Below are 23,909 nucleotides of genomic sequence, written 5' to 3'. Positions count from 1 at the left end.
AGCTAGACTTACAATTCTTGGAGAAGCAGCCAGCAAAACATAATTTCTGAATTTGTTGAGGACCATCTTTGATCAACACCTCAGCTTCTGCTTCCGCAGTCTGCACACTTGAAAGCCAGAGTTGAACTTCGTTGAGCGGCTTCATACGTTGTTGTTCAGCAAGATCTACCCTCCGGTTCACGTCATCCCTTCGAGCTTTCAGTTTGGCCCCTTCCACACTCAGAGCTTTAAGATTATCTTCAAGCTTGCATGTGTAACTTGCTTGTCGAGCAACGCAATCCCAGCAACGAGAGACAGTGCCCTCCATTGAGATTGAGACTGAGCACAAATTTCCCATGATGAAAATATCTGATAGATGAAGAAAGAAGGGTGAAATGAATTGTGGGTTTGAAGAGATAAATTGTTTTGATGAATTTCTGAGTGATTGCCAGCCAGGAAGATGCAATGATTTTGCGCCTATGTACGTGTTGACTTAGACATGTTCGGCCAATGCACACATTGCCTTTCAATCTAGTGGAAGAACAAGGACAACCTTCTTACAAGAAAAATAATGCTTCCTTCTTTGTGACTCCTATTATAGTTACAAATGACTTCCATCAATTGCTATTAAAGTACTGCCAAGTGATTGATTCAGTCCAAGGGCATAATGCAGTGGAACCATCATGGATCAGCTTTCTAAACATTGCAGGGTGAACCTCGAGGGATGGCTCGGGCCTTCTGATCCCTTTCTCGAACCGCCTTACCACCTGGTGCATCAGAGCCACCCTCTTAACAAGCGTGCTAACCTGACCTCTGTGAGATGAATTTCCTACTCTGCTTCTGGCACACGAAGTTTGGTCTGATTTATGGACATCTCTACTTATTTCATGTCCTATTAAAATTATATTCAAATTTTAATTTGTAATGAAAAAAATAATTAATTAGTGTTATATTATTTATGTAACTCATTTGATTTTTTTATGCGGTTTTAGTGAGTTAATTTTCTCCAAGTAATGTATATATTGTCGTTATATATAAGTAATATAGATATTTTTGTGTTTTTTTATTTACACACACAGGAAAACATATAAAATTACTCAAATTCATCTTAAATTGTGTTTTATTTTATTTTTATTCTATAATTTTTAAAAGAAAAGATATTTATGTATTGATTTTATGTTGATTTTTTAAATTAATATTACAATTGTATAATTTTATACCGTAAGATATTTACAACTTTCAACTAAAAGTGGATGACTTGAGGAAAATGTTAAGTCCAAATACATTGATGCTTCATGTTTATCAAGGAAATGAGGGTTAAGAATAACAATAATAAGATATTAATTATTTTTTATTTTTTATTTTCAAATTTTATCATTTATCTAAACACTCAAATTTTATAAATATTTTTTTAATTTTAAAAAATTATTACTTCAATCTTATCCAAATTCAATAAGTACTATCCGATAAATACTCAATTTTTAAGTCTCAAAACTTAAAAAAAAAAACAAAGAATTACTCACATCTAATCAAACGAAAATTAAAATTCATAATTAACAACAAATAAAATTTTAAAATCAAAATTTAAATAACTAAAAAGCAGTCGGTATTAAATCTCGAATTCGAAATGGGTAGCAAGCTCTTTATTTAGACCCGTCTCAAACCCGCTTGAGTTCTTTTATATTGAGACAAGTAGGTCCGGATACCCGAACCCATGCTTGAATGGGAAGGGAAGGAGGGGATGAAGCATCAGGGCCAACCCCCAAATTCTAAACCCAAAGCTAATCCAAAAGTTTGAAACCAAAGTTAGTTCAGAGAGTAGAGGCGGGTGGATTGGTTTTACACTTTTTATAGTTTTACTTTATAGGTTCCGTCCAATTCCAATCACTCCGACGCCATGTCCACTTCCGATCCCAACAAGCTCATCTCCAAAGCCGACAAGCTGTAAGCCTCTCTCCCCTCTCTTTACAAATATCTTACTTGTATATTTGTAGAAGAATGTGTTGTAAATTACCACTTAAGATTCTTGGATTTCAACTTTTTTATTTGATATCCGATCCCATCCCTTTTAGTGTTGATTTATCATATTGGTTTGGCGGCAAAGTCAATTAATCAGCCTGACCCAACTTTTCTTTTTCCTCTGTCTGTATGTGTAGAACAAAGCTGAGTCTTACAAGGTGGAGTGCTGATTGGAAAAGTGCCACTGTTTTGTATGAGCAAGCTGGTAATGCTATCTAACCCATTATTCAACCTCTAAGATTTTATCTGAAAAATGGGATTTTTTTTTTTTTGGATTCTTACTATGTAATTTCCATGCTTTTGGGGCCTTTCTTCATTGATTGGATTTTTTGTATGAACAAAGTTGGTAATGCTTTTGGATTTTTTTTTTTTTTGGATTTTATCTACTTGTAGCCAATGGATTTCGAGTTGCAAGAAATTATGAGAAAGCAAAGGTGGCATTCGAGAAAGCTTCACAAGGACAAGAGATGCTATCCTCGTATCCTTATTAGTTTCTTTAACTTTTTCATTGTTTCATTTTTTTGTTTTTCTGTTCTTTTTTTTTATTATTATTATCTAGCATGTATCCCATGCTCAAATGGTTAAAACTTCGAGACTTCAACTTGGAGGTCAGAAATTTGAATCTTGAGATGGGGATGTGATAAGAGAGGGTTTACGTCCCCAATTGTAGCCCGATTCCGAATGGATCTGCACTTGTGCCCAAGAAGTGAACATTTCTCCCTTGTCACATCCTTTATAAGCAAATCAGGCCTTGGGATGCTGCTAAGCACATGGAGTCTGCTGCTGCTCTAGCAAAGGAACTACGCAACTGGACTGAAGTTATTGACTTTTATAGAAAGGCATCTGAGCTATACATGCAGTGTGACAGACCACAACCTGCATCTGATGCACTGGCCAAGGGAGCACGGTAAGGACATTGCTTAAACCTTTTTGTTGGAATTCGGATTGTTCATCTTTTGAGCTCTATGATTTCCAGGTGAGATTTGCCATTACAACTAGTAATCCTGCTTAGAGACATTTGTTGGAAGCTTGACATAATGTTTTTTAACTTCAATCAAAGTTGAACTGCTTAAGTTTTTTGCTTGATCTTATATGGTCAACTGAAGTCAAATTCTTTAAACTTTTCAATGCCATAATAGTATCTTGTTGCGCCACATTATGGATATATGAATATGCCATTTGATTCAAATAGGCTGGCAAACACTAGTAACTAATAGTTAGAATTGCTTTTGTTGGTTTTGGATTATTTCATGATATTTTCTTGTTTATTGTAAATAATATAATTAAACTCTTCTTAATTTTTTGTCTTTCTTTCTTATGCATCAATATAGCTTACCAGCCGCCTGACCATTGACATCACAATCATAGTTTATTTTTCTTTTTTTAATTCTTTTAGTATTTTTTTTTCCTTTTGTAGTGCTTTGGAGGATGCTTTGCCTGATGATGCCATTCAACTGTATACTGATGCTTGTGTTATTCTTGAAGATGATGGAAGGGAACAAATGGCCTTTGATCTATATCGTGCTGCCACTAGTGTTTATGTAAAGCTTGAGAAGTAAGGGTTTGCTTCTTTGTAGTATATTGAGATACATATAATGTTTATATGTATTAAATCCTTCTTTATATGATAGAGAAAATAAAAGTGATGTTCTTGTGCGTCATATGTCTAATATATTCTTAAAATTTGAATGCTGCTGTTTCTGAAAATAAAAGAGGAAAAAGAACAGAAACTGGACCATCGATTTTGTTTTTGCAAGCATATCATCATTAGTTCGTAGTCTAATACAGATTTTAAATGCATTGATGTGGCTGTCTAGAACTAGGGAGTTCAGGTTGAGTAGACTTAAGCTAGTGAATTGTGATGCTATTTGTCAAGCCAATTTTTGGCCTTTGCTTGGTTGTAGGGTCCGATTAGTACTTCCTTGTTCTTATGGTTTTGCAAGAAACTGCCCATGTGGTGGCACTGGACTCATGACCACTTGTAAGATTTCTGTTGTATGTGTTGAACTGCCTGTAAATTTGGAAAATCTGTTTATAGGAAATTACCTTGTTTGCATATGTAAGCAAACCTAATATGAATGGGCATTATTTATGGTTTTGTTATCCTCAGGTACACAGATGCTGCAGCTTTCCTTTTGAGATTGGGCTTAGCAGCTGACAAGTGCAATGCTCGAAATAGTCAATGCAAGGTGCGGCTTTATATCATGCACCCAAATCATTTGCTTGTATTACTAGTATCCGGTCATTCGCCATTCCTTTTCTCTTTGTTTTCTAATTCAGCTGATAGTTTTTTCTCGAGAAGTATGGTAATTGTTGCTGACCTCTCTCTACATCCATGCATGTCTTTAAAAGTCTGTGGTGTTAAAATCTCCCTTACTTGCAATCATCTGTTGCAGATGTGGCTACTGTTCTTTTTACTTGTTTTGCACCAGGTCTTTTTTTTTTAATGTAGGGAAGCTTTGCCAATAAAAATAACATTAACTCTAATATTTTTTTCTTTTATAAAATTTCAGGCATATCTTAGTGCAATTATTGTGTATCTTTATGCTCATGACTTCAAGCAAGCAGAAAAGTGCTACAATGACTGCTCTCAGTAAGTGCAGTTCTCTCTCAGCAACCTTTTTGTAACACTATGTATTGACTTATTCATAGTACTCATATATTAACTAACTTTGGGCTGTGATTTATGGCTTTCAAGTACCTGATCTTGTTAGCACAACAATCTTTAATGCAGTAGCAGAAGGCATCTACAAATCAATAGTACTTTGATTTTCGTTTTTTGGGGTCTATCTTTATCCTGTATAATGACTTTCTTGTGAGAAAAAGGTGATCAAAAATATTATTATCTTTGGATCTTTCAGAATTGATGCGTTTTTAGGAAGTGATCAGAACCGCTGTGCTAGTAAACTTCTTTCTGCTTATACGGAAGGTGATGTAGAAGAAATCAAACGTGTGGCTCAGTCTAGTGCTATTTCCAATCTTGACAATGTGGTAAATTTTTTGACTACTTGCACCTTTGTGTTTGGAAATGCATGATCCTCTCTCATAACATTGTTGATGATATAATTAAGACATTTTATCTTCTGCACATGACGGTTGGGCTTAATCACATATTGAAGATAGATCTGACTTATGCAACCATGGCTGGTTTTATATGCCTAAAACTGTGCAGTCTTCAGCAATACTTAAAATCACATATTTAAGCTTACAAAGTGGATATAGTAAATGGGGCGGGACTTGCATCTCATGTTAATCTAATGACAATCTTGATTGCTTTTGAATTATCCATTTGCATTTCATGTTAATCTTAGAAAGTGGATATAGCCAATGGGGTGGGACTTGCAATTCACTCAATTGCATACATTTGACTGAAATGAAATTGGCTGCAGATCATAAAGCTTGCAAGAAAGTTGCCTACTGGTGATGTTAGTGCGTTTAAGACCGATGCTGCTAACGAGGAAGAACAACTGGATGAAAATGACCTCACTTGAATTCACCTTCACAAAGATTCATAACACTTGTCATTTTGCAATGAGTCTTCGAGTGCACATACCATCCTTATATGTAATTACAAACAAACATCTTTGGTTTAATTTTTCTTAATTTGTCATGATTTTCCAACTTAAATGGTGTTCATCTTGTAAACAGTTGCTTGTTATACGATTGGAGTGCCTATAGTCTCCAATTTTTTTATTGTTATGGTGGAAATGTACTCCTAGTTCTTGGCCTACACAGCCAATTGCCCATGCTGAAATTTATTCTTCTGTTACTTCCCTTTTATAAAGGTGATTGAAACAGAGGAAAGCATTTTATTCACTGAGGCTATGTCTGGTAGGAAGGAAATGAGAGATGTAAGCGTTACTGATTTGGTTTGCTCAGCAATCTCTGTTTTCAGCAGACCTGGTGAAAGTTGTTATTAGCAGCTGCATCCTTGTTGGCTTGTTCATAGTTATAGTTTTAACTTTTTCAAAACCAATGCAATAGGTTTGCTTAGCAATCCTTATTATCAAAATATAAGGAAAATTTAAGAAGTAATATGTTTTAAAATTAAAATATCAAAGTAAGTAGCATTTTTAACAAATCAATGCTAGGGAGTACACTGGGGCAACAAAATAAGTCACTGATTTGTAAGGTTTTTTTTTAATTTTATCATGCTGGTAAGGCACATTCAAGAACTACAGATGTTCTACAATTCCACAAATCTATGCTAGGAATAAAGGCTACAATGTTAGGTCATTTTTCACCAAAATCATATGACATTCACCAGCAGGACATAACTTCACATTTCAAGACAAACACATTGATGGATATTCAATCAGAAAACTCTCCAGCCAGATGGGAAGAGCTTGGACTTCCTAACATTTCACTGCATAGCCCAACCACCAGTTTTTAATCATCTTCTCTTTCAGGAGGCAGACCACAAGGCAGTAGCATTTTCTGTACATAAAGATCGGAAATAATCATACCTTACAATAACGTTTAAGCCAGAAAAAATAAAAGAAAAAAGGAGAGAAAATGAAACAAGAAGAAGATTGCCAAGCTATTCACAACATGCAACCTCTAACAATATAATATTCGACTATCACATCAAGAAAAAAAAAAAAAGCTTATATCTTAGAATAAGTACACATGGAGAAGATGGTGATTCTAGCACACATATACACATTAAAAGAGATAGAGATTAATTGATTTTCGTACTGTATGTCATGTGCAAGGTTTAACTGTTCAAATGCCCTGAAATATTTGTGGCATTTGTAGGACAGCTATATTACAACCCATAACTTGGCTTCATTGCCTCCAAATGGGTTTTCAAATAACAATGATATGCTTTAATACAAAATTCAGACTCCTCCTACTAAAGGCTTGAGTCATCATATCAATAAAATCACATAAGAGTAGGAGTATACAGTTTGGATAAACCAAAAATAAAGTTGAACAATAGTCTAACAAAAGGTAGAAAATACTATAAATGGAAGAAAAAAGTAAAGCTTATAAAGGGAAGGAACAGGGTGTTTAACCATTTCTAGAACCAAATTCCACTTCATTACATGAAACGAGAAGGTAAGATGGTAAGACAAATTGAACCAACAAGTAGTGTTAGTAACTTAGCTGCTTAGCACTAAGTAGGAAAGAAAAGGGCAATTCAATCAAACAACAACATGACAAGCTAGTATGCACAGAGGAAGCAAGATTAGCTGCACTACCTTACCAACATATTTAAACCTCTAGGATTTTAACATGGGGATAAGTATCATAAATTTGGAGTAGTCTGCAGGATCATCATTATCACAACTGTACACATACATATACAAGCTTTTTCTACATATGATTTAGATATTTACTATACCTAGAATCTATCACACACACACACACACACACAGAGAGAAAACCAAAGCAAAAAGATCTACACCTAAAATTGGTTTGGCAGGCAAATGAAAACCAAAGCAAAAGGAAATAGAACACTGCAGCTGAGACCTTTAAAAGAGAGGAGTCATGAGGGTTTGAAGCTAATTATTCCCTGCTGCTAATCTGAATGTAATTCACTTCAGGGATTGGACAATCCTTAGCAATTTCAAGTAAACAAGAGCAACAAAATGAATCCAACTAATGGCATTTATCACTAAGTATTTCGATATACATCACTAAACATCTGAAATAAAATGAAACTCCTTTAGCCAACCAAGATGTTGAGTTTTGGTTCATCATTAGTAGGATGATATAAATTAGACTCATTCCTACAACTAATGGGAATGACCAGTAGCTCAGGACCAATACCCCAAAAGATACAGATTGTTCAGCATACTTGATGAATAGAGACAAGTGGATACCAATCAGAACAGCCGCTAGTATGTCCAGAACGTATTGAAGAGTCCCATCTATGGTATAGGATGTACCTCATAATGTTCATTAGTAAGAGTAACTTGTGAAGGGCAATGTGACATCCACTTGTGTGCAAGATGTGCAACTACTCTACACATCCCCTACAGGATAGAATAGAACTACCACAACTCAACAAAACATTATCCCAATTCCCAACTATTGGCACTCAACAACATGGATAAAGTGTTATACTTTGTTCACCCTAAGGCAAACTTTCAACCCATATATCATATGTTGTTTCCACACATCCTTGGGATACTCCTATCCTTGCAGCACTTAGAGATTAAACCAAATAACTCTCTTTCAGTTGTAAACACTACTGGTCTCTTGGAACACAAAGCTACCATTTTGAAACCCAACAGCAGCGTAGTCAAATCCCAAGGGAAAAAATGAAAAGAAAAGAGCACCCATAGCTTCATATCCCATCAAATTCCAAACCCAGATAATTTTGTCCAAACCTCACACAAATCCAAATGGCAGGCAAGGCAAACAAACATCTTACCTCATCCAAAAATACCCAACAAAAAATAAAGAAATTGTTTTACCTGCATGAAGTTGTAGCGCTCTCTTCCAATGGATTCATTTTCAGCCACAGCAAAGAAAGCCAACATTGGGTAATGCCCTATATACGATGCATAGCTATCGCGTTGAATATTCACTGCCCATTCACTACCATCCAATTCAACGAAGGAAAAAAAAATAAATCAGCAAAATTTCTTTTTTTTTTCTTAAAAAAGAAAGACAAATTAGAAGGAAAAAAAGGGTGTGTCAGAAACTAACAATCTATTCAAATCAGCATGGCCGGTTCCAACGTATTTAGCTTGGAGATGTTCCAGCTGAGAATTGATATTAAACCTATCGCTTGCCTGATAACATTTTATCAAAGAGAGTTTCAAATATATAAACAAGGTTAGGGATTAGAGATAGGGAAGATCTTGATTGAATTTTTTTAAATTAATAAATAAAGATAGGAAATTAGGGTTTTTGATTGGGGAAGGCTTACCTGCATCTTGTCTTCCTAAGCTTTTGAGAATAGAAAGTGAGAAATGAGGGACGAATAATTACTATCAGCTGCAACAGAGAAGTCGACACCAACCGACCCGATTGGAGACCCAAACCCGTCTTTTAATAAATTTTAGGTGAGTAATTTTCCATTAAAATAAAATTAATTAAATTAAATTAATAAAAATATTGGAAGATACGTTCAATTAAATTAATTAATTAGATCAATTTTAATTTTAACATTTTTTGTTCAATTTATCAAATCAATCAATTTTGTGATATAAATTAATAAAATTTTAAAAGTTTTCAAGATTAAATATCAAAATTTTAAAATTTTTAATCAATTAATCGTTAATTTGTATTTAATAAACAAAAATAGTTAAGACAAAAAATGTTTGTTATAATATTTAATATTCATGATAAACAAATTAAAACCAAAAAAAAAGAAAATATATGAAAATATAAACCCTTAAAGAGTTTAAATGGAAAAAATGTATAAAAAATTTTGTAAGAGACGTAAAACCCAAGAGTGCCCCATTAGTGGCAGTTTAATTACTATAATGCCATACAATGGAGTTTTGGCGGGGAGAGTTTGTTAGGACTGAAGGCGTCAGTTATTTCTGATACCAGAATCAGCTCTCTAGCTTTCTGTCATGAGTCATGATGACTGAGTACTCTTCTCTCTCTTTCCTCCTCTTTTTCCTCCTAATTCTCCTTCCCGTTTCCCCTTTCGCTGCCAAGCATCAGCATCGGCATCGGCCACTTCCACCACCACCGCCAACACCGCCACCACCTCCTCCGCTGCATCAGCACCAACTGAACAACATCATTGACGCTCTCATTGGAGCTGGGGACTTCAACAGTTGGGCAAACATGCTTTCAGCCTCTGACGTCTTCATGCTTCCACTTTCAGCTACCCTTTTCGTCCCTTCCGATGATTATCTCTTCCCACTCCCAGGTCAAGTCCCAACTTCCTCCACCGCTGCCTTTGACCCTTTGATCCTCCCTTACCACATTGTCCCCCAGCGCCTTACTTTCTCACAACTCACCCTCTTCAAGCCTTTCTCTCGCTTACCAACTTTACTTCCTTCCAAATCCATCCTCATAACCAACACTTCCCTCTCCAACTTCACTCTCGATGCCTCTCAGATTTCCTACCCTGATCTTTACCTCACATCCGCCGTTGCTGTCCATGGCATTGCCTCGCTCCTCAACTACACTGCCTACGGTGGTGATAGGGGCCTTATCCTTGCCCCCCCACTGCCGCCTCCACCTCCAATATTTCAGCCGCTGTGGGATGGGGATATGAAGGGGTCGGATGCAGGTTGCTTGTATGGGGAGTTTGCATTTGTTTTGTTGCTCATCCCTTGGGTGGTTTGGACCATCAAGATTTATGGGAATCCTCTTGGTCTCTGATGGGTTTTGCTTAATTCTGGTATTAATCTCGGCTTAATCACTGTTCCATTGACTGTTTTCTTCGTGTACCTTTCTTTGCTGTTCTTTGGGTACATTTCCTTGTCTGAGAATTGAGATGATATTGCATTAATTCTTTGTATTCTGCCTCATACTGGCATTCATCAAGAATTAGAATCAGAATTGTTCTCATTTTCTATGTCCCTTTGCTTCATTACATTTACTGTTTGTAATAATTAGTTGTTAACATTTACAATTTCCTTATGTTTTGGTCCACTTAAATATTAAGACTTTGCTTGGTTGGAAAAACAATGAGAAGTGAAAAAAAGAAAGAACATAATAAAATTAAGCCTTCATGGATGAGCTCTGCAATGTTTTTCTGATCAATCTTATCCTTCATGATATATGAGTGCAGCATCAAAAATTTAAATAAAAAAAAAACTGATGATCTAAATAGGAATTACTAAAAAGACATCTATTTCAGTAAGGGTAGCAAAATTTTCCAAGGTACAAAGTAGTCTTATCTACAATAAGTTAGAGGCATCAACAATGACAGACTCTAAAGCAAATGGCCAATGATTGTGCCTCAGGCATGTGGGACCTTTGTGTACCCCTTATGGATTTCTTGAAAGAATGGACCTGAAAGTCGAAAAATTAAGCTAAAAAACTGCTCTCAATAAGAATGACCTAGAAAACGTGTTAGTTCCTTTATAACCTTATTTTCTAAAGCTTCTCCACCTTCAATTTATCTACATGTTTTCTGGATCTCCTCTGTCAACGTTTCATATGCCACTCTCCATTCAGCACTTTGCGCCTCGCTGCAGAGTATCCTATGCATTATGTTCAACTCTTCAGGACTTGCCTTCTTGAATAGTCCTCTTAGGACTACCTGTACCTCTTCATCAACTGAATGCTGACTTATTAGATCATCCTGATTGTGCATCGTCAAATCAAAACCAAAAACTTTCGGCTTTGTTTCACCTACAGAGCAACTCAATCTAAATGCATATTGTTTAACTTCACTGCTATCGCTAGTAGTCTTGTGATTCCAGTATTCCAAGCATTGATGATTTGAATCCAGAGCTTCAATAGCCTGGAGGAGAGCAATTCATTAAGAAGTAAATAACTGAATTCAGATATCACTACTAAAGTGATAAGACACACAGCGAGACATAAAATTTAGGTGTCAGTATGTTTGTTTGTTTACTACTAACTGAATTCATGCCTGCTTTGCATGAAGGTATGCTCTATGCAAAATTTCCCCTCACTATCTGTGTCTGGTCTTTGGTGTGTTTGTGAGAGAGATCGCCACACTACTATCCTTTTGGTACTTGATCAGGTTTATTGTGTGTATTATTATAGCTACAATAAATTCTAGGATTCAGAAGAAATTTGGCATCACTGGCCAAAATAACAAAGCAACAATTTGGCATCTAGTGATAAGAATTTAATGATCTTAAAAGGCTTTTGACTCGGAGTGAATTAAAACTAATGTGGATTGGTGTGGTAGAGTACATGCTAGCTAAGGATTAATAAATGACATTTCTGTTTATCACATCATCATATTTGCTAAACCATATTCCAGTATCATGATAAGAAACACAAGGGATCATATTTGTTAGCTAAGGCATTCAAGTCTGATAAGCACCATTAGGGGAACTTGAAACATGTCAAAAAGTTGAGCAGTTGGAAAAACCTTTATCAATAGCATAGAACAAAAATAAGGCAGCAAACTTGTAAGCAATGCATTAGCATTGTAGACTGCTCCCAAGATGCATGCCATTTCAGATGTAGTTATGTAGAATATATCACAACTTATCAACTGATGTTATGAAAACTACCAGCTGAATTAATCATATTAATCTGCATAAAGGCATCTATACCTGAATTATGGATGGTGAGAGAAATCCAAACATTTCAAGCCCATTGATGCTCTGCAGAGATTGCAAAGGAAGCAGCTGTCTTTCCCCTAGGTTGCTCCGTCTTAGAATTTCTTGATTTAGTTGCTCCAGCACCATTTCCCAGCATTTCCCCACTGACACATTTGAGAAGGTTACAGTGGGGCAGCCTTCCAAAGTAACCTGAAATATAGAATAAAAGATGTAAGGTTCTACATGCAGGCTAACTCAGTGACAATCTTCATAGTGTAATTTTGGTTGCTTGTAAGCTTATGTCCCAAACATCACTCCCTTCTCTCTCTCTCTTTGTTTTTTTTCTTCTTGTTTTTTTCTTCTTCTTTTTGGCTTTTGTCCCCCTTTATTAATTACTGGAGTTCCACAAGCAACTCTTTATCACAAAAGTAGACAAACAAGAGCTAATCCCACCTTAAATAGAGGTCCAAGGAGCCCAGCATCTAAGACTTCTGAGATGTAGCTAGAAATCTTTGTTGGGTCAAGCACACTAAAGTACTTCACACGGCTTCTAAATCCTGAAAAAGTCAAGCATGAATGCAAGATAATAGGACAAAATCCTTCCATCAGCAAGAGAGAAAATTTGGATTAAAGAATATTTGAAAATTTTAATTTCAATTGTCACGTACCTTTTGGGAATATGGCCTGCTTGCTACACCATCGTTTTCCAAAGATGACAGATCCAAAATTTAAAGGTTCAACAGAAGAATTCAACTTTGTAATAGAACCATCATGGTCAGCCATAGATGCGTTTACATCTGAGCTGTTGAAATTTTCCATCTTCAACAAGGTATTAGATTGTCCTGCTTGGGAATGTGGAAACCGAAGTTCAACACCAAACAATTTCTTGCCATCAAAGCCATCAGAATCCTGACAAACCCTTGAAGTTGAACACTGATATTTGTTGGGAGATTCTCGAGAAACTGACGAGCTACAATCTCTTTTGATCCTCTTTAGATCAGGTTCTCTTCCTTCATCAAAGCCACAAATTTTCTCTTTCTTAAAAAAGGGTAACAATGTCTCAACATCAGTGACACTGTTGTTATTAGGGCTATCACAAGCATACATTGGCTTGCTTGCAGTATGATCAGATAAAATATTAAGATTCAGGTCAATGCAGGCATCCTGCTCTAAATTCACTCTGTTTTCCATGACAAGAACTCCAACATTCAAGACATTGTTATGACTATCCAAAGCGACATGAGAACCATTTAATTTAGTCCCATGCTGGCACTCTGATGGCAATACTTCCGAAGAAACATGACCATCCGAGCAAGGAGTATTAATTCCCACCATTTTCTCCATTCTTGGTGAACAAGATCCATTTTCCCTTAGTTGAGAACGCTCAGTATTTAATCCCTCACTATCCTGAATCAACTTACACAAATGAGCATCACAATCATTAACAGAAACCAACCCAAGATCTTCATATGCCCATACTTTCACAGCATCTAATCTTCCCTCCAAGGCTTTGACTAGCATTTGCAATTCATCAATAGTGTAGCGAAGGAGGACAAATCTGTCTTCATCTTGGCATGAGCAGAAATTCTTTACATGTTTCAAACATGTGAATCGTTCAGGAGAGCATTTGCAGCTGCAGGCAGATAGATGCAAGTCGTAGAAGCAAGAGAAACATTCCTTCTCATTTTCCAAATCAAAATCTTTTTCCATCTTTAGTAAGGGTAAATGAGAGGGAAGGCACTTTACTCTTTTCTCCTCCATCTGCACTCTCATCTGTTAAAAGTGATAATTTTACATATATTAGTACACATAATGGCATGAGAAAGTTTTGTATAATTTTTCTTTTTATGTCAGAGAGAGAGAGAGAGAATATACCCTAACAGCCTTTGTAAGCATTCCATCCTTCCCACAGACACGATTCCACCTCAAATTCCCTGGAGTTTCTCTGCCAAGAACAAATAACTCCCTGAGAGCTTTAATAGCTTGCCTAGCCGATCCTAAGAGCAGCTTGTCATGGGACAGCGATGTTTTGCGATGCTGCTCACTGTAGAGCTCAACTGCATGTTGACCATGTTCTAGCCAATCAACAGGAGCAACATTCACTGCCTCTGCACAGTTGAAGCCACAATTAAATCCAGAGTGATATGCCCTCGGAAAGGTAAGAACAAACTCCCCAGAACGTTGTACGGCTCGATAGACTGGTACACCCTCAGCTTTCAGAACTGAAGGAGATAGTTGAGTAACCTGCCCAAAGATGAATCGCAAACGTCAATGCATGTAATAAGCTAATGAAACATAAAAAGAATAAAAAAAATATGCAATGAGAGAATGACAAGGAACAGATACAACATTTAGGGGGAAACAATACTTAATAAAATGAAATAAAGAGTTGAAGACATTAAAAAAATCATTTGCACAGGTATTTGTTCAGAAATTTCAAGTAGTGATGATTTAATGGGGTTCTATTCCCATACAGTCATTTTAGTTAAACGCAAAGAGACTCTGTGTGAATATCAACAGAAGGTTTGGTTATGAATAAGAATAACAAGTATAAAAAACATGAACTGCATGCTGATAGAGCAACCTAGATGCCTTTCTTTTCTACCCATTCCTCTTTCTTCCATCCCTTTGATGCCTTGGAACCCAAGGTCCAGCAGTTCCATGTCTATGACCTACACGTTCGGTAGACGTTCGAGTGCACAATCAGGTGTTCAACATTACAATAAACTTTACCATTATTCATTTCTTAAATTGTACAAAAGTCTAGTGATGCAGGATTAAAAGAAGCTACTTGAGGAATTGACATTTTGATTTACGAGTACTTGTTCTACATCATCTACCCAATGAGAATAGTAACACAGCTTCAAGAAGCAACAAAAAAGTGTATAAAATATGCAAAAAAAAGTGACAGGAAAAAATTTTCAGTCCAGAGAAAATAAAATAAAATAAAAAGTAAAAACAAATATATTTCTCACCAATTCATGAAGTAAGTCTGGTTGTTCTTCAAACAAATCAGGCAGTTGCTTTCTCATTGCAGCCTCCAAAGAGGAAGCATGGCTTCCAGGCACACCATACCATATTTTTGGATCACCCCAGTGCATGTAGTTTAGTGAATACAGATGGTGGTCCTCAACATGCTGCTTGAACCATAATACAGAAAAATGAGAAAAAGAAATAGAAAATAGGCATGAGTAAATATCAGCATTCAAATTATCAAACATGGATTGCAGCTACTCTTCCTCTTCTATTTTTTTTTTTTAATTATACAATAAGTCTTCTATAAAGCATATTATTTACATGTTATAATAACAGAATGATATTCCAAATTTTAGACCTAAAATATAAACAGTGATGAAAGGAGCAAAAGCATAGATGAACCTTCCTAAGACTACTATTTATTTCCAAAACTTTTTGAACATTCCTCCCAGATGTGGCTCCCTAATCGAGAGAGGATCAGACAACACTGGCCACATAAGGCAGGAGTTCAATAAACTGTCAAACAAGATGCAATAGGAATCCTCGCTGCTGTCTTCTCAAATCATATTTTAGACAAGAGACTATTTATGCCAGTACATATGTATCCTGTTCTCATTCAAACAGATAAAACAAGCCTTATAAATACTCTACCTTTAAAATTAGTTAAATCTTGAAATTGAAAGACATCTAACACTTACTGAACGAATAAAAGTTTAAAAAATTAAATTACAATTTACAGAGGCAAACAAAGGAGGCTATGAGATCAGGTTTTTAACAAAATGACAAAATTCTTCTTATATTTACCTTCAAAAGGTATAGAAATAGTTACTATATAGATAAGAGCATCAGGTAAAGCCTAGGATTGTCATTTAGCATGTTTTTCTTCTAACTGGACTGAGACCAAAATATACATGCCATTCGATAATCTTATTTAAACTTTCACTCCCCTTTTCTAAAACAAAGTTAAATCTATATAGCTCAGACAGCAAGGGCAGAAAGCATAATTCATGCTAAATATTTCATAAAATTTACAAATTAGGGAGCACAATTCCAGTGTTTATTCAGCTGCTAGAGGTGTAAATACATAAAATTCCTGCACTGTGGCAACATAGACTGTCCTACAAGAAGAGGTCACCATACTGCCAGACAAATTCAAAACTATAAGAGTTCATGTTGTACAATTTTAAAACAACGACCAAAAATAAGAGTGGGGCACTGCTATATGACTATATCATTTATCCTTGAAAAACACAAATTTCCAGAGTAATTTTTAATCATGCGATCTAAGAGGAAGTCTAATTCTAGCAGTTTTTTGACTTACCCAACAAAATGATGAGAAGCACATCCCAACATAGAGCCATGGCACTAAAACTCCAGATATATCACACCCTTCAAAAGATAACACTGAACCTTGTAGGCGCGGGAAATTATTTAGGTTCCAACCTGACATTGCATATATATATGCATCACTTCCAGTCAACATAGATGACGCCTTAGGAAACCCACTGCCAAATGCTCCTGTTTCCAAGTCAGCTCCATAATATACCTGCAATGTGAAAGCAAAGTCCAATAGAAGTAAACAAGGACTTCCATAAAAGAAATCTATAAGAAAGAGGAGCAATTAGATGACCATGCTCCATACCTCAACCTCATCTGTTGGCTGCTCTACTATCCGCCAGTATTCACCTTCAATATCCTCCCAAGACGGCTCCCATTTCCCGTATTCATCCACATGAGGCTTTGAATCCTTGTCACAGTCCCTTCGAAAGTACATCTCCTTAAATTCATCTGCGTATCTCTGAAATTCTTCAAGAGTGAAGTCTGATCCTGAATGGAAGCCAAACTTCTCATCAGCCTCATAAGTTACATTAGATTCTGAACTAGAATTGGCACGTCTCCTAGTAGCTTCCATTCTTGAATGTCTCCTCCGCTTCCGCTTTCGACCTCTACTTTTCTTTCTCATCGGCTCCCTATTTTGAAGTAAGTCAACTTGCTGAATTCGAGTTGAAAATTTAGCACATCCCCATGTATCTTTCTCTTTAAGAGGACAAGGTGGAGTCCAAGAAGGTGGTGGAACGATCCGACATATACCATATGATTCAGCTTCTGCACGAATCTTTTCTATGTAGGCAAGTGTGTCTTCAAATTCCTAATAAATGGAACATCCTTAATTCTAAGTAGTGTAATCAGAAGGAATTATCAACTAAAAAAGATTTGATATCAAATCCTTACTCTCAAAAGAGAAGATTACCTCAACAGTTGGATAAAACACTGGAGCATCATCAATAATAGGCCTGCATGCTTCATCTGGAGCCCATCTTGCTGACACCTAAAACATACCAACAATGATTTGATTTGTACAACAGAAGGAGAATAAAGCTAGAGGATTTTTAGATGATCATACAATAAATGAGTGAAAAAATATATCCCAATGTGCACCACTTTAAATAAAATGATTATGTTTCTGGTGGCAACAATGTGAGTCTTAACATTTTTCCAGAACATTTATAACTGCGGTATTTTAGGTATCATGAGAAAAATTCATCCACTAACTTTTGAATTAACAAATTTTCAAAAAAACAAAAAAAAAACTTTTGAATTAACATAGTTAGACCTAAAATTTCAAATGACTGCCCTCAAAATCCATGGTGAAAAATCTTGACTCTACCTGGATTCTAAGTGCCCACTTAAAATGCTTCCATTTAACCAAAAAATACACAAAAGTCATTTATGGCTAAGCTATTGCAAGGACCACAACATTTTGGTCTGCAAAAAGGAGGCATTTGTAGCCTATCAATTACATTGAGTCTACTCAAAACTGCATTAATTTACCTTTCGACTTCGAGGACTGCCCAAGGACTCAACATTATTATCTCTTCTCATGAAAAGTTGTGAAGAATGATCCTGCAAATCATCGTTTGTTAGGAATTCATATATTTTAGGTTCATTAGCCTGAACCAGGCATTCTAAAAGTAAGTTTATAAATAATGGCATTATTGCATTATTTACTATAGGAATAAGTAGCCGTTGTTGCTAACAACTTGTAATCTATTCCTCTACTCATTCATGAACAGGATTTCCTAAATAACTTATACTACAGGTTTCCCTTCACATTCCAACGATTAGAAACAAGAACCCATTCAAACGCAACCACAAAAGTTGTAAACACAAAACTAGGAAGACATAATTTCTAAGTGATAGATATGAGTTCCTGCAAAAGATTTCACCCATAAAGGAAAACAATATGTGAACTAATTCCATCTAAACCGATATGATAGTTAATTGACGATGTAAAATATCAAGAATGATGCTTTCTTAGAGCTGTGAAATGTAAACAGATTTTCATATATTAATTCCATCCCTTTACAGAATAAACCAAAAGACAGGACTTTCATCAACATTGTTCATAACAGCAGGCTTTAATTAGCTATCTGAATGATCTGATGACCAGACAAACATCAAAGCTTTCTAAACCAAGAATACCATAATGCCTCTAAATATTCACTTGAAATATTTACCTATTTAAAGAACCAACAATATAAGGGAAAAGAAAGAATAATACTATAACAAGAATAACAAGCATCAGAGACAATTGACATGTGAAAGATGCAAGTTGTAGTAAACAGATCTGCAAATTTATAACAGGGAATCAAACATATGAACAAAAAGGAAGAACAAAGAAAAAGGGAGGGAATCTAACCTCTTTCATATGAGAATCTGCTCCTATTTTCAACTGTTCCATTCACTTGAGAAGGAAAGAATTCTCAAAACTAAATAAAAATTTTATTTTTATTTAAAAAAAGGGTTTTTTTTTCTTGTAAATTGTTAGAAAAAGAGAAGAAGAAAAGAAAGATTCTAACTTTGACCTACCCTAGCAATTGGTAGAAAGAGTTTCCTGGTGGGTTTGTTTGAACAAAGAAATCAGAACAGTCCAAATCACATTCCCCTAATAAAACTAGCAAGAACCATAGCATTAATTGCTTTTTGCCCCAATTCAACCAAAAACTCTAAGACCAATTCCAGAAGGGAAAGATCTTTATTAATCCCAATCTAACTCTAATTTACCTGAATTAATTAGCATTAACTACAATATTACGTAAAAAAATCTTTTTTTTTTCTGACTCGGTAAACCATATTAAAGACGTAAGGCAAAAGAAAAGAAATTAACCATCAACGGTGAGCAGACGAATATGAAATTTAAAAAAAAAAAGAAAAAGAAAAGAGAGTTTATATTTAATTAATTAAAAAAGTATGGAACGGCTGAGATTCCAAGGTTTTCTTTTGTTAATATAAATAAATTAAATTTAAATTAATTTGGAAAAGGAAAAGAGATCGATGAGGTAAGGTACGTAGGAGAGAAGAGTCCCCGCTCGACCAGGAAATTGGATCTAAAATAATTATTTAAATAAAAGAAAAATAGAGAGAGAAATTAATAAATAATTATTTTAAGGAAAGAAAAAGATAATAGAGAGAGAGAGAAAGTAGAATAAAAGAATGGAAGCCGCGAAAACCCAAAACGCACGCAGTATTAACTGAAACCGGCAACCAACTACCCAACCAACCAGGAATTGTCCTTTGCGTGTCCTACAGTTCATACCTTTCCTTTTCTTTTTTTTTAAATTGGGTAAATTCTATTCACGCCCCTTATACTTTTAAGTTTTTTCAAATAGCATCTTTTTAATTTTTTTAATTAATTTAGCCATAATATACAAAAAAGCTCCAAAATTATTTTTAAAAATTTAGATAAATTTTTATATTTTCATTGCATTCAATGAAACCCTTATATTTTTATTTTAAGTTAAATAAACTCTTACACTTTTAGTTTGAGTTAAATAAATTTTTATAATTAATAATTGACTCAGTCAAAATATTATTTGTTATTCTATATCGCGTGATGCTGATATGACATGTTGGCATATTATCATTGATTATGATATGATATGTTAATTTAGTATGATAATATAATCATTTGATATTTTTCTTCTTCATATCAATATCATGTCAGAGTCATGGAATATAAAATGACAAGTAATATTTTTACTAATGGTAATTAGGCAATCATTAATCATAAAGACTTATTGAATTCAAAATAAAAATATTGATTAAATGTGATAAAAAATAAAAATTTATTTAAATATTCTTGAATAGTTTGGGGATTTATTTAAACATTATGTCAATAATTTATGTTGTTATGGGAGTTAGGTTTTTCTTGTTCAACAAAAAATAAAATTATTAAAAATTATATTGTATGTAATTTTAGTAACCTTATTTTATTTCTTTTATTTTAATTTTTCTCAATATAAAATATTTATAAAATCGTATATCTATTATTTATGGTATAAATCAATGTTTAAGCATTTTAGAATAAATATTTTTGTCCTTAAATTTTTTCGCATTTAAATTTTCAATTTATCAAATTGTACCTTTTAATTTTGAATTTTAAAAATTTAATTTCTCATTTACTATTTTAAAAGACATATGAATAGTTTCATCCATAAAATATTTTAAAAACTTATATTTGATGTTTTAATAAGTTAAATATATTTTAAAATTTAAATCAAGTAAAAAGTTTCATTAACAAAATAATTTCACTAATCAATTTTGGGCCTAAAAAGGCTTGATGGGTCATCTAACCCATGGATAAGTCTAGTCTATTATAAGTATTACATTGTAATTTTAAATTCTTATTTTTGCATGAAATTATTCACCTAACAAATTAAATATGTAAGGTATACTTCAATAAATCACAAAGTCAAGATTTTAAGTTTGAAGTGACAAAAATAAAAAATTTAATATTTGAAGAGATAAAATTATAAAAAAATTTAAAAATAAATATAAAATTTTAAAATATAATAAAAAAATATAATTTTTTGAAATTTTGAGAAACGGGCTCTTATTAAGCCCCCTCCTTTCACCTCTGACTTCAATGGTTAATTAAAATTTAAGGTTTCACCTTAAATGCTTTAATTTATAAATTTGAGATTAATAAAGTGAAATTTAGAAGAGGATGGAATATTTCATTTCTAAAATGGATTCGAAAACAATAAACAATGCTTATAAATTCGGAAACGAAAATTCCCACTCACACTAGCACAACATAACAACTAATAAATACGGACAAGAGATTTTATATACGTTCATTGAACATCGAATTTGACAATATTTTTTATATGACAATATAAATTGAAAATAATTAAATATAATTAAAGTTGAGGTGCGTTACAAATGATCGAGGTTTAGTGTTTAGTGTTTAGGATCGAAGAAGAAGAACATAACGAGCATTTATTTACTGGACTTGAGAACTTTAACTATGGAGATGACAGAGATGACAAGCATTAGAGCTAGAGCAGCGAATGAGGCGATGAGAGCTCCGCCGCCACGGTGACAAAACCTTCCGAATTTATCACAAATCTTATCCCACCTCGCATGGGAATTCCCATTCTTGCCCAGCTCCGCCATGAACAGCGCCGCGTTCGCTCCACCGGACACCAACGTCACGTTCAGCTGCATGCATGCACATCCAAAAACCAAACATCGAAAGTGGTTAACGTTTCCCTTGATAAAAGTAACAAAAAGACCAAGCGAAAAAAGGAAAGGAGTTAAACCTACCATGTCCAAAATGGCAATCATGGCAAATCGGAGTCCCTTGTAATCAACCTTGCTCCCGAACAAATCCACCATTAGCATTAGCAAGTTATGGATGCTGGCCAGTCCGTTAGCTACAACAAAGAACCTGTAAACAAAGAAAAATCTATCAGCAACTGCTCATAAACAAAACTTTAATAAATTAATTGATACTTACACAAATGCTGGGGTGTGGTGAAACTTGGCCGTGAGAGTAAGTTTGACAGGGGTGGTCCCAACGGTGGCAATCACAAGAGTTTTGGTTTGTTTGTTGAGTAGCATCACGACAGCTGCGGCAGCTGTGGCAAGAAACGCCAGCAGTCTCAGCCCCACCAAGGTCCAACTCCACCCACTCTTTGCCTGGCAGGTAATAGAACTGTACGCAAACATTGGTTTCTCAGTTCCACTTTGTGGAGCCATGGATGGATATATGGGATATACAACAGAAGCTATAGCAACGTTGATGGGAACTAGGGGAGAGATCCATGGCAACTTAATTTATAAAGGGTGAAAAGATTCAGGGTGCGTATCAAATGTTGAGTCTAACAAGGAAATTTGACAAAAGGGTTTGTTTCCTTGGGTGGTCTAACCATCCACTTACCATTTTTAACACGTTGGGTGTTGGTGGTTGTGAAATTTTTGAAGCTTAATGAGATGGTTAGTAAGATAAATGGTTTCACTTGAAGAAATTAAAAAACTTTTGGTGATTAAACGGAAAAATGTCACGATCCAAACCAACCTGTTAGGTATTGTGCGCTTTGATCTATTGAGCTTCATAATTAAAGGTGGACAATTGAGTGGTTTGATTCGTCATATCTATAGACCAAATAGATTAAATATTTTTAAAAAATAAATCAAAATCAACCAAGCATCGAATTAGTTTGGTTTTGAATTAATGAATTAAAATTTTATTTTATTTTATTTACAAATTACAATATTAAAACTTATAAACTTCATCCATAATTATAAAATATACAAATAATCTAAACATAAAAAAAATTAAAACTTATTCTTTCACTTACATAATTATGTCTTCTTACATAAATCGTGAAATTAACATTTAAGATTTGACATAATAAAAAGTCAAAGATAATAAAATTAACATGCACAAAATAAAACTATCTAAAACAAGATCATTAACCATCGTAAATTATCAACTTAAATCTCCTCTATGACTTGGTTCTTTACAGTCAGTCGCATAATCTATCTAACAAACGAAAGAAAATAAAAAATATAATTAGTATACATTTTTTATAATAACAAAGTAAAAGAAGATTAAAAATGAAAAATTATATAAAAAGTCATAAAATTTAACATTTATCTCAATTGAAGTGTAAAGAATGTATTTTTAACCTCTTCACTCATCATTCCTCAACAACAGAAATGGAATCCACAATCTCAATCTTGGACATCTCTAAAATGCATAAACAAAAAAAAATTAAAAGAAATGAAAATGAAAAAATAAAAATATTAAATATATATTATATATTATATATATTTAAAAATTATATATATATAACTAGTTTAGTGTTTTAGTTGGTTTGGTTCAAAAACTTTTAAATCGAGAATCGACTTAAAAATCAATTAAATTAAATATTTTGGATCAATTGACCCAATGAATTAATTAAGCAAAATCATTTAATCTAAATTTCATTTAATTTGAATAAGTAATTGATTTGTTGTAATTTTACTCGCTCTTATTCATAATTTTATTCCACAAAAAACACTTCACATATTGAAAATGAAGTGAAATATAAAACACTTAAAAGATTCAATTTTATTTTAATACACATTCGATTAGGTATGAAATTCAAAACTCTTGTCAAATAGCCAGTTATCATGTTAATCCGTGCTATGTGCTCTTCAAACTAGTTCTTAGGCTTCCTTTGTGATTACCTTTCAATTTACACGGGAAGTACCGTTTTATCAGAATTTTTACCCCAAGATAGAAATTACTTCATTTTCGAGTAAACTTCACCTACGCGTTTTTCAGTGTTAAACTTCTTTTACATAATATTTTATATTTTTTTCTCTGAATTTATACCTAGACAACAAAAATTAACCGTAAAATCTTAATTGATAAAAAATTATCTAGAAAGAATTAATTGAAAAAAAATCACAAAATGTCATACAGAAAAAAAAATC

The 23,909-nt window shown here is 34.1% G+C and overlaps 5 protein-coding genes across 5 annotated transcripts; 2 read left to right on the top strand and 3 right to left on the bottom strand.

Annotated features, from left to right (window-relative positions):
• The first annotated feature begins 1,668 nt into the window (after window positions 1-1,668).
• GSNAP (gamma-soluble NSF attachment protein) lies at window positions 1,669-5,728 on the top strand. Its single transcript, XM_021442563.2, has 9 exons — window positions 1,669-1,923; window positions 2,136-2,203; window positions 2,392-2,476; window positions 2,747-2,905; window positions 3,416-3,553; window positions 4,109-4,187; window positions 4,512-4,591; window positions 4,860-4,989; window positions 5,388-5,728. Exons 1-9 carry the CDS (start codon window positions 1,877-1,879, stop codon window positions 5,487-5,489), a joined length of 888 nt encoding a protein of 295 aa, XP_021298238.1. The 5' UTR covers window positions 1,669-1,876; the 3' UTR covers window positions 5,490-5,728.
• Window positions 5,729-6,021: 293 nt separating this feature from the next.
• On the bottom strand, window positions 6,022-9,017 carry LOC110427140 (uncharacterized protein At4g14342). The gene is made up of 4 exons (XM_021442564.2): window positions 8,882-9,017; window positions 8,659-8,744; window positions 8,424-8,547; window positions 6,022-6,435 (listed from the first exon to the last, which is right to left on the bottom strand). The coding sequence occupies exons 1-4, from the start codon at window positions 8,885-8,887 to the stop codon at window positions 6,388-6,390; spliced, it is 264 nt and encodes an 87-aa protein (XP_021298239.1). The 5' UTR covers window positions 8,888-9,017; the 3' UTR covers window positions 6,022-6,387.
• Window positions 9,018-9,357: 340 nt separating this feature from the next.
• On the top strand, window positions 9,358-10,502 carry LOC110427276 (uncharacterized). The gene has a single exon (XM_021442766.1). The coding sequence runs from the start codon at window positions 9,541-9,543 to the stop codon at window positions 10,294-10,296; it is 756 nt and encodes a 251-aa protein (XP_021298441.1). The 5' UTR covers window positions 9,358-9,540; the 3' UTR covers window positions 10,297-10,502.
• A 241-nt stretch (window positions 10,503-10,743) lies between these two features.
• Window positions 10,744-19,610, bottom strand: LOC110427133 (lysine-specific demethylase JMJ18-like). The gene is made up of 11 exons (XM_021442556.1): window positions 18,841-19,610; window positions 17,973-18,044; window positions 17,392-17,469; window positions 16,783-17,289; window positions 16,462-16,686; window positions 15,140-15,301; window positions 14,040-14,408; window positions 12,833-13,937; window positions 12,618-12,721; window positions 12,177-12,374; window positions 10,744-11,386 (listed from the first exon to the last, which is right to left on the bottom strand). The coding sequence occupies exons 1-11, from the start codon at window positions 18,880-18,882 to the stop codon at window positions 11,039-11,041; spliced, it is 3,210 nt and encodes a 1,069-aa protein (XP_021298231.1). The 5' UTR covers window positions 18,883-19,610; the 3' UTR covers window positions 10,744-11,038.
• A 1,521-nt stretch (window positions 19,611-21,131) lies between these two features.
• LOC110427240 (CASP-like protein 1B2) lies at window positions 21,132-22,221 on the bottom strand. The gene is made up of 3 exons (XM_021442715.2): window positions 21,943-22,221; window positions 21,750-21,873; window positions 21,132-21,644 (listed from the first exon to the last, which is right to left on the bottom strand). The coding sequence occupies exons 1-3, from the start codon at window positions 22,182-22,184 to the stop codon at window positions 21,423-21,425; spliced, it is 588 nt and encodes a 195-aa protein (XP_021298390.1). The 5' UTR covers window positions 22,185-22,221; the 3' UTR covers window positions 21,132-21,422.
• Window positions 22,222-23,909: the final 1,688 nt, after the last annotated feature.

The sequence above is a fragment of the Theobroma umbraticum genome, unplaced genomic scaffold (assembly GCF_002168275.2).
Source record: "Theobroma umbraticum cultivar Fairchild unplaced genomic scaffold, ASM216827v3 scaffold_228.0, whole genome shotgun sequence".
Lineage (NCBI taxonomy): Eukaryota > Viridiplantae > Streptophyta > Magnoliopsida > Malvales > Malvaceae > Theobroma > Theobroma umbraticum.
The sequence above is the reverse complement of the archived record's forward strand: the minus strand, read 5'-3'. Positions and strand labels throughout refer to the sequence as shown.

Bases quoted from the DNA above. Each gene is read 5' to 3' on its own strand.
- GSNAP (XM_021442563.2), top strand. From the start codon at position 1,877: ATGTCCACTTCCGATCCCAACAAGCTCATCTCCAAAGCCGACAAGCT. The intron at 3,554-4,108 runs GTAAGGGTTTGC...TGTTATCCTCAG, and splicing joins GTTTATGTAAAGCTTGAGAA to GTACACAGATGCTGCAGCTT. The intron at 4,188-4,511 runs GTGCGGCTTTAT...ATAAAATTTCAG, and splicing joins CTCGAAATAGTCAATGCAAG to GCATATCTTAGTGCAATTAT.
- LOC110427140 (XM_021442564.2), bottom strand. The intron at 8,548-8,658 runs GTTAGTTTCTGA...ATTGGATGGTAG, and splicing joins CATGCTGATTTGAATAGATT to TGAATGGGCAGTGAATATTC. The intron at 6,436-8,423 runs GTAAAACAATTT...CTTTATGTACAG, and splicing joins AGCGCTACAACTTCATGCAG to AAAATGCTACTGCCTTGTGG.
- LOC110427133 (XM_021442556.1), bottom strand. From the start codon at position 18,882: ATGGAACAGTTGAAAATAGGAGCAGATTCTCATATGAAAGAG. The intron at 17,470-17,972 runs GTAAATTAATGC...GGTATGTTTTAG, and splicing joins GCAGTCCTCGAAGTCGAAAG to GTGTCAGCAAGATGGGCTCC. The intron at 16,687-16,782 runs GTATGGAGCATG...TTCACATTGCAG, and splicing joins AGCCAACAGATGAGGTTGAG to GTATATTATGGAGCTGACTT.
- LOC110427276 (XM_021442766.1), top strand. From the start codon at position 9,541: ATGATGACTGAGTACTCTTCTCTCTCTTTCCTCCTCTTTTTCCTCCTA.
- LOC110427240 (XM_021442715.2), bottom strand. From the start codon at position 22,184: ATGGCTCCACAAAGTGGAACTGAGAAACCAATGTTTGCGTACAGTTCT. The intron at 21,874-21,942 runs GTAAGTATCAAT...CTTTGTTTACAG, and splicing joins CACCACACCCCAGCATTTGT to GTTCTTTGTTGTAGCTAACG. The intron at 21,645-21,749 runs GTAGGTTTAACT...GCATGCATGCAG, and splicing joins TGATTGCCATTTTGGACATG to CTGAACGTGACGTTGGTGTC.